Source organism: Poecilia reticulata, linkage group LG18 (assembly GCF_000633615.1).
Source record: "Poecilia reticulata strain Guanapo linkage group LG18, Guppy_female_1.0+MT, whole genome shotgun sequence".
Classification (NCBI taxonomy): domain Eukaryota; kingdom Metazoa; phylum Chordata; class Actinopteri; order Cyprinodontiformes; family Poeciliidae; genus Poecilia; species Poecilia reticulata.
Window position 1 is genome coordinate 20,249,363 of NC_024348.1, and position 14,014 is coordinate 20,263,376.

At 37.7% G+C, this 14,014-nt stretch overlaps 1 protein-coding gene across 1 annotated transcript in view; it reads left to right on the plus strand.

Moving 5' to 3' along the window:
- The window catches only part of LOC103480876 (serine/threonine-protein kinase DCLK2-like), a 20,472-nt gene extending 9,677 nt beyond the window's left edge, over positions 1-10,795 (plus strand). Inside the window, exons 3-15 of the mRNA XM_017310346.1 lie at positions 2,614-3,125; positions 4,174-4,296; positions 4,669-4,757; positions 5,342-5,414; positions 5,620-5,725; positions 6,476-6,533; positions 6,696-6,815; positions 7,225-7,371; positions 7,440-7,573; positions 8,272-8,349; positions 8,594-8,690; positions 9,030-9,110; positions 9,214-10,795. Coding sequence (XP_017165835.1) covers positions 2,614-3,125; positions 4,174-4,296; positions 4,669-4,757; positions 5,342-5,414; positions 5,620-5,725; positions 6,476-6,533; positions 6,696-6,815; positions 7,225-7,371; positions 7,440-7,573; positions 8,272-8,349; positions 8,594-8,690; positions 9,030-9,110; positions 9,214-9,339 — 1,744 coding nt within the window. The 3' untranslated portion in view covers positions 9,340-10,795. The remainder of the gene's footprint in view (positions 1-2,613; positions 3,126-4,173; positions 4,297-4,668; positions 4,758-5,341; positions 5,415-5,619; positions 5,726-6,475; positions 6,534-6,695; positions 6,816-7,224; positions 7,372-7,439; positions 7,574-8,271; positions 8,350-8,593; positions 8,691-9,029; positions 9,111-9,213) is intronic.
- The last annotated feature ends 3,219 nt before the right edge of the window (positions 10,796-14,014 follow it).

Genomic DNA, 14,014 nt, shown 5'->3' on the forward strand with positions numbered 1-14,014 from the left:
TGAAGTAGAATCGAACAAAGCCGTCTGAGTCGAGCCAGAAATCAAATTAAAGCGCATTACAGAATTACTCCTCAACAGAACCGCTAATTTACAGTTCGGGTCGGYCTGTGGCGCTCGGCGCTCAGCAGAACTGCAGCCGTCAGCTAAAGTCCAGTTGTTAAACACTCTGACTGCGCTCTGATCCGCTCTGCRGCTCGGTTTGGTGTGAGGATTTAAAGTTGTCACAGGCCGACCGGCGGAGCTATTTTTGAACAGAGGCAGGTTTTTATTTGAAGTTGCAGATAAGCTGAAGGAAAGCAGAGGCAGCAGAAAACCGACTGAAGGACGTTTGTTGTTGTGAACGCAGCTCGGATCTGAGCGAAGAGAAAAACCTTTTATTGAGTCACGCAGAGATGAACACACCCTGATTGTGTCAGAGTGGATGCAGCATCCACTTAAGGATAATAAAGCAGCGTTCACTGCCTTCAAAATAAAAGCATGCTGGGCTGCAATCTTGAAATAGTTGTTTAATTTTAGCTTTAAAATAATTTTTGTTCACATTAAAATGTTGCTGTTGAGGTTTTATGCGTGTCTGAGCTGCAAAAAGTGCAAAGAAAAAAGATTTTAAGTGGTTTTTCATGTATTGAAATAATGGAAGAGTTCTAAAAAGGAAATATTTAATATATGCAGAACTAAACAGGCTAATTTTAAGTGAAATATAAGAACATTTAGGTAGAGCTGCTGTGAATTTATTGGGATTAAATGGGATTTAATTCATATTTACTTTAATATTTATTTATTTTTTTTGCAAAAGGTTGGATGCACAGAAATACCTGAATTTAAATTAGCTTAATATTTCAATGCAGCTCCTAGAATTAAAAAGTATGCATCTGAGGAGAAATTTAGTGTTTCACTAAATTATTTATAACCTGGTTTAAAAAGAATTACACATTTTTAAAATATATTTTTTTATTTAAAGGTTTTATCTGTATTTATTTTGTATTTCTTTATAGTTCAAGCACTAAGTGGCTTGATGGAGTTTAAAATCATAACATTGAACCAACATAAAGTTGTTTTTCTTGGTTTAAATAGCAAAGTTTCTTCTATTAATCTAATTTCATAAAATATTAAAACATTTAAAACTATAAAACTATATTAAAACTATAGGAGTCACATAAAACCCACATTTTTTACCATTTAAAAACATTAATTAAATTCTCTTTTTAAAATAAAATTGCTGATTATTTTTCTCTTTTTAAACTGGGACTTTTATTTTGAAGGCACTTCAGTCCCAATGAAAGCTTTTATTCTGTCGGTCGGCCTCAGCATGAATGCATCAAGGCCAAAGTGTGTGTGTGTGTGTGTGTGTGTGTGTGTGTGTGTGTGTGTGTGTGTGTGTGTGTGTGTGTGTGTGTGAGTGTGTGTGTGTCCTCACGTCTCGGCTTGCTCGGAGAGAAACGCCATCTCTCACCCTGCAGTGTGGTCTCCATGGCAACCGGCTCGCCAAGGAACCGGCACGTTGTCTAGGATCCAGTTCCGGAATCGTTTGGTGTCGCCGTCGCCATGGAAACAGAATAGCATTAGCATGAGTTTGTAGCATAGAATCAATTCAATTCAATTCAATTGAAAGTACTTTATTGATCCAAAGGGAAAATGAAAACGATCAGCACCAAACGTGGGAACCTGAACCTCTGCTGTGTAAAATGAGCTTTTACAGAAAGTGAATGTTTTCCTTCATTTCTCTGGGGAGCCTCAACATTCACCGTTTTCTCTCTGCTTCCACCTGAACACTTTCCTGTTAAGCCACTTGATTCTGACTTATGGACCTTTCAGACAGAAAAGCTCCTGAACTCGGGGGAGGAACCCAGTTAGCCAGAAGCTAACGGTTTAATGCATCATAATTTCGTATAATACAGCTAATAATAAACCACATTTTTAATTAGCAAAAGAAAATACTCAAATATTTTCACATTTTTAGGCCACATTTGGTTTAGCATTATTTTCATTATGTTTGGTTTAGTTTGAAGAGTAGCATGTAGAAATATGAACTTAATTTTACACCTAATCCAATAAAAAACTATTCATGTTAACTTTAACAATTCATAATCTATTTTATTTGTTTTGTTTGTTTGTTTTTATTTACATTTTATTCATTATTATTAGTTTTATTTTGGACATTTAAAATGTCTTCCAGTTCCAGTGTGGACTGTTCTGTACAAAATTAAACAAAGTTACTAAATATTATATTGGGGCTGCACAGTGGTGCAGTTGGTAGAGCTGTTGCCTTGCAGCAAGAAGGCTCTGGGTTCGATTCCCAGCCCCGGTCTCTCTGCATGGAGTTTGCATGTTCTCCCTGTGCATGGTGGGTTTTTTCCGGGTACTCCGGTTTCCTCCCACAGTCCAAAAACATGACTGTCGGGTTAATTGGTCTCTCTAAATTGTCCCTAGGTGTGAGTGTGTGTGTACATGGTTGTGTGTCTCTGTGTTGCCCTGCGACAGACTGGCGACCTGTCCAGGCTCTCGCCCAAAACGTTAGCTGGAGAGGCACCAGCACCTCCCGACCCCACTGAGGGACAAGGGTGTAAAGAAAATGGATGGATGGATGGATACTAAATATTATATTTTATCGCAGTAAATCCTGACAGTTTATCTCAGGACCTGGTGTGAACTTTGCTGCAGCTTCCCTCCGTTTAATCCCTCCTTTCATACTTCTGCTGATCCCTCTTTTCTTCACCTTTCCTCTCTCTCTCCGTTTCTCCGCCTGCATAAATCCGTGTTGATGAACACTTTGTCTGTAATCCTCAAGACACGTTCCTCAGCGGCTCGTTGTTTGTTTCTGGTCTGCCAGAAGCTGCTGAAGAGCTGCAGACATGATTTAAATATTCCCATCTGTCCTCCGCTCAGAAAAGAAATCCCTCAGTCACTGAATCTAACTGTGTGTGTGTGTGTGTGTGTGTGTGTGTGTGTGTGTGTGTGTGTGTGTGTGTGTGTGTGTGTGTGTGTGTGTGTGTGTGTGCAGCTGACCTGTCTGCAGGATTTCTTCGGGGATGACGATGTGTTCATGGCGTGTGGGCCGGAGAAGTTTCGTTACGCGCAGGACGACTTTGTGCTGACGCATTCTGGGAAAACCTCGGCCTTCGTGAGCGGTGAGCATCAGAAACACAAACTGAAGGCTGAAATTTTTACCTCCTTTACCTCCAAAATCTGATGAAATATTCTGGATATCTAGAATACTTTTGGCCCTCAGCGTTATAAAACATAAGGTTATTCCACAGTGTTGCACATCAGAGTGAACCTGAAGCTTAAAACATATGACAGGTTTCTTAAAGGTGACGTTTTATGCTTCGTTGAACAGGTTAGGATAGATTTATGGCCTACACAAAACAAGAAAGTCAAATTTTTCGCACAAACTCATTCTTAGAAAATGAAATTTTATTTGTTTTAAGGCCTTCTGTCATTTTAAAGCCAAATAATCTGCTGCAGGCCACGCCCCCAACTAAACGTTTACACTCACACCTTAAAATAGCTGCAAACAGGCACAATTCTACAATTCTACAGCTTTGAAAAGCAGAAATGGAGCCTCCTTTACAATCAACAAGAATGTAGCAAGTGATTTCTGGATGGTAAGTCAACAACACAACAGTTATCTTTTCCAGCAGCCATTGTACAGCACATCTTCCAGCTAACCAAACATGCTGGAGTTCCACTTAGGTTGCTAGGTAACGGGCAGACATTTTTGAAACAGCTCAAAAAACAGCTGGGTAATTTTTTAAAATAATTTGGACTGTTTTTATAAGCAACAGGAGCCCAAATGGAAGAACAAAAACTTCTCCTGTAAAATGTTAGACCTGCTGATTCTGAAGGCCAATTTTGGCCAAAACCATTTTTTCTGTCTGTAAAGTAACTAAATAAATCAACAAAGTCGCTAAGTTGGCAGCAGCGGGGCGGCTATCAGCAGAACTTCCCGATGTGACGTCTGAGTAGAAGGACAAAGTGGCTGATTTTCAGATATGATCAATAAATCATGGCTGACTTATCGATGAACCTCTCCTTGTTTTATAGCAGCTCCTATTGAAAATCAACAAAAAGTTTCTACGTGGAAGTTTAAAACCTGCTTTCGATAGAAGCATGAAAACATTTGCATGATGCATAAGAAAAAGTAACCAACTTTTCCGTCCATCTGTCCGTCTCCAGAGTGCAGGACCAAGACGCCTCGTACGCCTCCTCAGAAAACCCCCAAAACTCCCAGCAGCTCCAGCTTCTCCTCCTCCAGGACTCCACCCAAAGGTTTATCCAGGACCAAGTCGCCGGGCTCAGGTGGGGAACCACGACGGTTACCATGGAGACACAGGTTTAAGAACCAGTTTAGGAACTTATTGGTTTAAGAGAAACATCCAACCAACCAACCAACCAACCAACCAACCAACCAACCAACCATCCATCCATCCATCCATCCATCCATCCAACCAACCAACCAACCAACCAACCAACCAACCATCCATCCATCCATCCATCCATCCATCCAACCCACCGTCCGTCACATTGAGTTGTATATTTTAGGCATACTGATAGGTTTAGAAAGTTTGAATGTTTTCTTTCAGTTGTTTTATGGATCTTAAAATGACTCTGTAACTTTAAACATGCGAACACGTTTTAACCAATCAGATCGCTCTTTTCTCCGTCATGCAGCCAATGAGGTGTCAGGATCCCAGGCGGCTGTAAAGTCCAACAGGTCCAGTCCGTCTCCCACCAGTCCCGGGACACGACGCAACTTAAAGGTCAGAGAGACGATTTATGTTTGAAAACTAGTTTCCTCTCAGATTTATTAAAAAAAGTTTAATTCAGATTAAAGTGATTTAAATTAAGTTGACTGAATCTGAAAGAGCTGGTGTTGAACTGGAAGAAAATCTCTTCCATATTCAGAATAAGGAAGGTCAGACTCGGTTTCTTCTGCTGCTAAAGTTAAGAGATGAGCAGAGTTTGCCCCCTGGTGGCTGCAGGAAGCTACTGCCGTTCCCTCTGTCCTGTTTTCATTTAAAGTTTATCACCTTTATTTTGCATCAAATTACAAACACTATGAAGCATTAATAAAAATGACTAAAACCTCATCACATAGACAACAAAAATAACGTTAAAAATCAGTTAAAAAGCCCCAATTTTTATGGTTTTGAAGTTATAAATGGCTTTGAAAAAGGAAGCAGCTCATAAATGTGGATCTTCCTCAACAAATATATTTACATTTTACAAGAAAAAAGCTATTAAAGTCTAAAACCATTTTCTCAGTTTATAATTCAGATTTCCTGCAGTATTAACTGGGATCTGACCTGGTTTTATTACCTAACATCTGTTGTTTTACCACCAGATTTCTCCTCGCCGTGCGTCTTCCACGGATGTGAACGGGGAAGCCGAGCAGCCGGACGACGACGCAGAGGAAGGTTTGTGCTTCCATTGTGGTAAAAATGAAATTTAATGAAGATTTTTTTAGTTGTTTCTTAAAAACATAACAGTTTTTAGTCTTTATTATTAGAAAAATCCACTGAAGCATCATAGATAAAGATGATGAAGCAGCTTGAGTTTAGCTCTGTTAGTGCTTCTTATTATTCATAAAATCACATTTTTTAAATATTTCTTGTCTTTCAGTGAATGGAAACCGGTCCGTTTCGTCCTCCACCATCAACGAGAAGTACAAGGTGGGAAAAGTGATCGGAGACGGAAACTTTGCTGTGGTGAAGGAGTGTGTGGAGAGGTAAACCGCACTAAACGTTATGGAAGTAGTTAGATGGTGTGCAGGTTTTAAATTTAAAGATTAATTATATAAATAAAAAAAATAATAATTTTAAGAATCCTTTGTTGCACATTTGTAATTAAATATAATTTAGTACAAAAAGGCAATTTTTTCAAAGAACAGCTAAATTAGAGCAGTAATTCAACCAAAACTATACAGAAAAAAATATGTTTTATTTAAGATTTTTTAAAAATCCTTTGTAAATCTTCAATTTTTGCAAAAAAAAAAACCCAACAAAAAACTTATTATAGACACCTTTTTGTATCCGGTCATTAGTTGATTGATTCACAAATTGATCTCCAGATCAGTTCTACTTTATTTATGTTGAGTCAAGCAGAAAAATACATAATAACTATTTTATTAGCTGCAGTTTCCTACAAATAATGAAGCCTCCACTAAAGCAATGCCGCCATTGCAATTTAGACAGTGACATGTTTATTTTATATACATTCCTAATATTGTATAACAAGCCTTAAATAAAAAATCGGTAATCGATTAATCGTCAGAATAACTGATACGCAAACTAAAATAATTGTTGGTTAGTTTTAATCCATTTTCTCTGCCAAATATTTTAATTAAAATTCATCTAATCTGCTTAAACTTAGGGTTTGCTGATTGATAAAAGAGTAAAAATGATTGATTATGCCTGTTTGTCGTTTTATCAGGTATTTTTTTCAGGTTTTAACTCTTCCTGCTCGTTTCTTTCCGCAGGTCGACGGGACAGGAGTTCGCTCTGAAGATCATCGATAAAGCCCGATGCTGCGGGAAGGTAGCTGCTGCTGCTTCCAGCAAAAAACAGTTTTATTATGGCTCTTCTGCAATAATCTAAACTAACAAGCTGTTAAATTGCATCAGTTTGTGTGTAGTTATTAACTTTTTATCTAGTTTAGCAGGATAAAAGATTTTCTGAGTAAAACGTTTCTCTGATCAGGAACACCTGATCGAGAACGAGGTGGCGGTTCTGAGGCGGGTCCGACATCCTAGCATCATCCAGCTGATCGAGGTGGACGAGACGCCAACGCAGCTCTTCCTGGTCATGGAGCTCGTTAAGGTCCTCTGATTGACCTCTGACCCTAAAGCCACCAATCTCAGACCTTTAAATTAGAAAAAAAGTTGTCATTTTCAGATTCTTTTAGCATTATTGTTTTTTCTATCAGAAACTGAAGAAATATTGATATTAGGCTTAGATTTTTTTCTTTTAAATCATGTTTCTCAATGTTTTTTGCACATTTCTGTATTTTTCTCTGTTTCATGTATTTTCCAGCATCAGATCTTATACTGTTAATACTTCTTTTTAATCCAAACCTAAATAAACTGATAAATTAAGCTTAGATTAAACAAATGAGAACTTTCTCAATGCGTTTTTGAACATATTTGTGTTAATAGTTTGTTTCATTGTTTAATCATTACTGAATGAATAAGTAAAGACTCCATTCTCCACGTTTAACTCGTTCCTTCAGGGCGGCGATCTTTTCGACGCCATCACCTCCTCCACCAAGTACAGCGAGCGAGACGCCAGCGCCATGGTGTTCAACCTGGCCGGAGCCATCAAGTATCTACACCGGATGAACATCGTCCACCGAGACATCAAACCAGAGAACCTGCTGGTACCAAACGCATCATCTTCTGCTTTAACCTAAACTCTGCGGCGCTCAGTTCTGGTTTCGCTCTGCAGGTGTGCGAGTATCCGGACGGCACCAAGTCCCTGAAGTTGGGGGATTTCGGTCTGGCCACAGTGGTGGAGGGTCCGCTGTACACCGTCTGCGGCACGCCGACGTACGTGGCGCCGGAGATCATCGCCGAGACCGGGTGAGAGACAGGAAGTAAAACACTACGGCCAGTTCTTCCAGCGTTCCTCTCCTTTCTTCTCTTAGAGAAAATGGAATTTGTTCGATACTGTGAATTTCCCAGATTATTATTTTTTTCATTCGTTAATTGAAATTCTTTATCCATTTTTTGGTGATGGGTGTTTGATTTTAGTTTTTAATTCTATTCCGTTTAACTACTTTTGTACAAAACAGAGATCCAACAGTCATTCCCAAATGCTGCTAAATACAATAGTTTTATTATTTTTTATTGGTTTTTAATAAACCTACTAAAGCTAAAAGTGCAGATTTGCTGAAACACCAGAGACTAAAAATGACATTTTTTTAAAAACCTACTGAAAAACATGGATGGTTCTTTTCTTTTTTGCTCCTTTATAAATGTATTTATTTGCTTCTGGATGTTTTTATTATTCGGCAGAAATGATAAAGATTCCTTAGATCTCCCGTCTTGTTAATCAAAAGAAAATGTTTATTCAGATGCATTAAATACTTTTCATAGTGATAACAATTTGTGTTTGTGCAGATTTTATTTGGATATAATCTAAAGTCATACAAGTCACACATTTTTATTGGATTTTTTCTTGATCTTTGTGGTTTGCTAGATTATTTAATTTCCATATTTTGGTGAGTAAATCATCCCATTAGTTCATAAACAGCCAGTAATGTTGATGTTTCTTCTAGTTATGGTCTGAAGGTGGACATCTGGGCAGCTGGAGTCATCGCCTACATCCTGCTCTGTGGTTTCCCACCTTTCCGAAGGTCAGTAAACGCAACAATTTACTTTAACCAGAAAATTATCAATAAATATTTTTATTTACATCACCATGCGTTGGTTTCATGTTATTATGAGCGTTTCCTGTTTTATGTTCGAGAAGGACTTTGGAACATTTGTAATTTTTCAACAGATTCAATAAAAATGTGCATATTTTTGTAACTTTAATGAGCTAGTACAGTGTGTTTTATTTGTAACTGTACGAACAGAAATCTGCTTTGCTTTCCGCAGTGAGAATAACGTCCAGGAGGAACTGTTTGATCAGATCCTTAGAGGGAAGCTGGAGTTTCCATCTCCAGACTGGGACAACATCAGCCTGTCAGCAAAGGTTCGGATCAGTTTAGGAAAAATAAACGTCAGATATCAACTGAACCGAGGTTACAGCTTATCGATAATTCAGCAACATGCATAAAAGTCATTGTTTGTTCTTTGAAATTACCATAAATTCAATCAAGATCTCTGTACATTAATATCTTGTTGAGAAAAAAAGAACTAAAACGAATGATCATCATCTGTTTTAGTTTGTTTTGGACTAAAGCTCGGTTATCCGGAGCAGAAAATGGCAATAAATCAGAAATTAAAGTGAAGCTAAAAGAAACAACCTGTAGATGTGACCTGAAGATGTTATTAAATCTCAGACCAGTCTTTTACTGCTGACACTCCTCAGATGCTGATCAGTCAGATGCTGCAGGTGAACGTCGATGCTCGGTTCACTGCAGAGGAAGTCCTCTCCCACCCCTGGGTGACGGTAAGAAACATAAAAATGAAAGTTTTTCCACTCGGCTGCAGCGTTTCGGTTCTTACCGTGTAGAAATGTGTCTATGATGGTGGTAAAGTTGCTTTTTTTGTAGGATGAGGCGCCGGGAGACTCAAACGCTGTGAGTGGCCCTGAGGATCACGCCGGCGAAGAAGCGCAGGAGTCGGATCGTGAGTCTCCGATTCTGGAGACGAAACAAGTTCCCTCACCACTGGTTTAGGCCGCATCCCAGTGCCACTGGTCTGAGGGAACCAGTACAATCCAGTCTGGAGAGTCTTCACCAACTGGGAGCCGAATAATCTTCCTAAAGTCTCCATTTACCTGCAACCGGCTCCCTTTCACTTCTAGGAAAGTAAAACTTTAAAATATAGACAGATGAAATTAAACATTCTCAAATACATTTTTAGTGACTGAATTACACACAAAGTGAAGTTTTCCCAACGTCATCTTAGGGACGAGGTCTAAAACCAAACTGTCCAGTAGCTGCGTTTCCATTACATGTCTGTGCAAAGCTGTTGATATTCCTTTAGTGTTGGGGAAAAAATGTTTTTATTGGAAATGTTTGCCATGTTTCCTGAAAGAAGATTACTTGCATAACTGAAATGATCAGTGGAAACGCAGCTACTGACAGGCAGACAAATCCACTGAATACTTACAGATTTATTCACCACATCTGCAGGATTTTCCCTCAGATCTGGTCAGAAATGTTAAATAAGTTTGATAAATTTGCCTTTGCTCTCAAAAACTGAACAAAGCCCACTATCTCAGTTTGGACATTTGATTCTGGTACCTGTTTCCATGGAAACTCAATCAATAATCTTTTATCGAGTCTCTTTTCTCTAAATGAGCTTTATTGTAGTTCATGTTAAAGTTTGCAGAAATAAGGTTCACTTCTAAACAAAATAGCCTTAAATCTATTTTAATTTCCAGCAAACCAAACGAGTTTGCATAATTTAAAATGAACTCAAAGTTTATTTCCTCCACTTCTCTCTCTGGTCTTCTGACATGGACTGAGTTTCCTGGTTATTTACTCCAGACCAGTCTCTCCAGTATTAAATCCAGTTTGTCTCCTGGTAACCGTCCAGAGCGCGTGCCAATTGATCCCCAGGAGGTTTTGCACACAGCCCGGTTCTGATCCGTTAAAACAGGCGCCGCTGCTGAAACCAGGTCCTGAACACACGGACGAGCCACCGACGCCGCCAAAGTTTCCTGGTTAAACGGCGTGGTCTGGAATGAACTTTCATCGGGACTTTACTGATTTTGCTACAAATAAGAACTGCTCTGAAGTTCCTGCCAAGCCAGGATGTCTTCCATTCATCTGAAAATGTGTCCAACTTTTGTCTCTCCTTCGGTGGAGAAAACTCATGTCGTCGTCTTCTGCTACTTGTCATCAACCTGCTAAGGAGATATTTGAGCACTGTGCCTGTCTGCGCTGCTGATCCAGTACTTTTTATTTATTTATTTTATTTTACCTGAATATTCCCGTCTTTATAAAAATAATGCAGGATCTTGGGAAATATTTCTCCAGAAGGAACAATTTTTTGAATATTTTCTGAGTGTTTATGAACTGAAGTTTGAGTTGATTTGAAGAATCTTGGGAAAATGAAGGCAGCAAATCTGAATTTTGGCTTTTAAGATGTAATGAGCAAGAAAGAAAAGTCAGAGCTCAAAACACATTTAATGAGCTGATTCTCATTTCCTATTAATCATATCCAGGCTACACTGCAAAAACACAAAATATTACCAAGTATTTTGGGTCCAGTTTCTTGTACAAATATCTTAATACACCTGAAATACGACAGTTTCTGCAAATATCAGGAGCTTGGTTAAAAGCCAGCAGAGCCTGCTGGTTCTTCTCCATCTTGCTGGATTTAAAGCCAAACTTTAAACAACAGAGACGATAAAATGATTTTGAATTCTGAATACTGTTAGAAATTATAAAAAAAATATTGACATTTTAGTCTGGAAAAGAGATTTGAGCTGAACTTTGGAAATGGGATTCAGCCTCGGTCTTTGTTTTCTGGTCCTTCATACCTTCACCTAATTTAAAACGTTCTGTTTTATTCCTGATCAACTGACTGACGTCCATTTTTATCACCTGAACTGTTCAAGCATCGCTTTAAAGATGCATTTGGACTGAACGTAAGGGCACACTGCGGTCCAAACGATGAGCTCTTTGCTTCTCTCACTTTATATCATTTTACATAAAAGGGTAAGACTGTAAATCCTGTAGATATCGTTCTGTCCGTCAGTGTCTGTGTGAGTCTGTTGTGAAGTAGGAAAACAGTAGCAGATTGAAGAATAAGTAGTGTTACAAATGAAAATAACAATCTCATCGTCATTGCCTCAAAAAAAAAAATCCTACCTAAAGAAAAAGATTTTTCACATAACTAATAAACCATTTTGACATTTGAAATGTAATTTCAGTATTTAGATAATAAGAACAAAAACAGATATTTGGGGTTCAGGGTTTCTGGTGATGACCTGTAAGGAAAGGTAGCAAACATCAATGAATCTCTTTCTTTTCTATAATCATGTTACATCCAACTAACGTTCGTCTCCATTTGCACTTTCCATGAAACTGTCTGTCCAAAGCTGCGTGTTTGTTTGATGTTTTCGCTTTTGGGAAAGAGGAACTTTTGAGATGGGTGTTTGCATCAATGGGAAGGTAGTTCCCATCCATAAAACTTGAAAAGAAAGTGTCTCAATAAACGCATTGACCTGATGCAGTGATGCAACCTTTCCATGGCCTTGACCTTTGGTTGGAGTCGCTCACTCAGAGTTTGGCTGGAGGCTCTCCTGAATCTATAAATGTTCAAATTCATTGAAATCGTTAAAATTCAACCATTCTTGGGTTGATTTTGACACATAAAAAACCTCTGAAACTGGGCTTCAGTTGAAGTAAATATTTGGAAGAAACTGAACTTTAACTGAACAATTTAGGCTGAATTATTATACATTGGGAAGCAGCTGAACATTACATGAACTAGTCCAGTGGTGTCCAATTGATTCATCAAAAATGGCAAATTTAAACTACTGGCAGGCCTCAACATTCATTCATTTAAAATGCAAAATTTTGGATTTTTTAATTTTATTTTTAAGTTTTACCTTTTTAATAAAACATTTGTATGAATTGTACATCATTAAAGATCCAAAACATAAACAAGGTTTTGGAGTGCTGCATTTTAAAAGAAAACATTACATTTTTAAATTCTTATTTTCTGTGTTTGTTGGCCAAGTTTTTGCCACTCCTGACTTGTGATCAGAGGCTGAACAGAATAATTTCTAGGGCCAAAAATGGCCCCCGATCCACACTTTGGACACCCCTGTTTGACAAACTCCTAATAATGGCCAAAGTGATTTGAATCAGGTGCGTCAAGGCACAAATGCAAAAAATAAAAAATTCATATTATTGCTGATGGAAACAGATTTTTAGCTGCATTTAGATGTCTGCAGTCAAATGTTTTAGTTTCTTAAATGTATTCAGTCAGAAACATGTATCTGAAGTTGGGTAGTAAAAGTTTCTGATGAGCTCAGACTGTTATCATCCATCCCACATCACTCTGCTTATCGCTGGGTGTAATATTGCGTCAACTTTTGTTATTGAGTTTCTAACAAGCCCGTCTTTCTGAGCTGCTGTTACCTGGGAGAAAAACTTCAGCCAAACTCTGGACTGGCGCCTTGACCTTTGACCTTCTATGCCTGCTATGAACCCAGTGGTCTTAATTCTTTTCTCTTTGCTTTATACMRAACCAAGAGGAGCCTTCAGTTGTTGTTGTTTGTCCTGCTGACACCTGAGTCAAAAATGAGAGGAAATCTGTTCAGTTCATGAGAATCTTTGATAAAAATGTTTTACTTTTTCAAACTCTTTGTAAAAAAAGAAGTGTTTTCCCAAATTTTAGTCTTGCAGATAAACTCCTAAGTGGTGCATTAAGAAAATAAAAAACTTAAAAAAGAAAAAAATAATCCAGAATTGAAAGAAAATATCAAAGTATTAGGGCCTTATTAAGAAAATAAAATAATGAAATTGTAAGAATGAAGTCAGAATAATATGAGAGTAAAGTTGTGGTGTTACCACAAAAAGTCATAATATTACAACTTTATTTTTGAAATATAATATCTCATATTATTATAATTATTCTCATATGACTTTATTCTCGTAAATTTATTACTATATTCTCACATTATTATGACTTTATTCTCATATGACTTTATTCTCATAATTACATTTTTTACTTTTTCTTAGTGTGGCCCTGATAATTAATGGTAAAAATATATATGCAGCAATAGTTAATATTATCTGCCTTTACATTTAAGTTTTCAGTAAATTATTATGTTTTTGTTTTTGCTACTTTTTTCTGTTTTCTGTCTCCCTGACAGGTAACCAAAAGTAGAGAAGCAACTCTGGTCCTTCTGGTTGTAAACTGTAAACTTCCCATTGAAACGTTGAGGCTGGTTCTCTTTAAATCACTGATAAGGCTTTATTGACATGCAGGTTTTATTGAATGTTGGATGGTGCAACGCAGAGATCAAAGATAAGATGTAACTGAACTGAATTTTTCCAAGCAGATTTTTTCAGGTGGCTTTACTTACTGGGCCCTGTTTGTTTGTTTGTTTGTTTGTTTGTTTGTATGTTTGTTTGTTTGTGTGTGTGTGTGTGTGCGCGCGTGTGTGTGTGTTTACATCACTTCAAGCCTCATTATTATTGATTGAAACTGATTTTCATTTGAATGAGGTGACAAAAATCCAAATTTTGAAGAAAATTGGTCTAATTTTTCCAAAAAGCAGAAACTGAGCTTCATGTTGATTTAACTCAGCTACAATATGGTAATAACTGAAATATATACAGTAGATAATTTTGGGTAAAATGTTTTCTTCCTGAGATGCCTTTGATA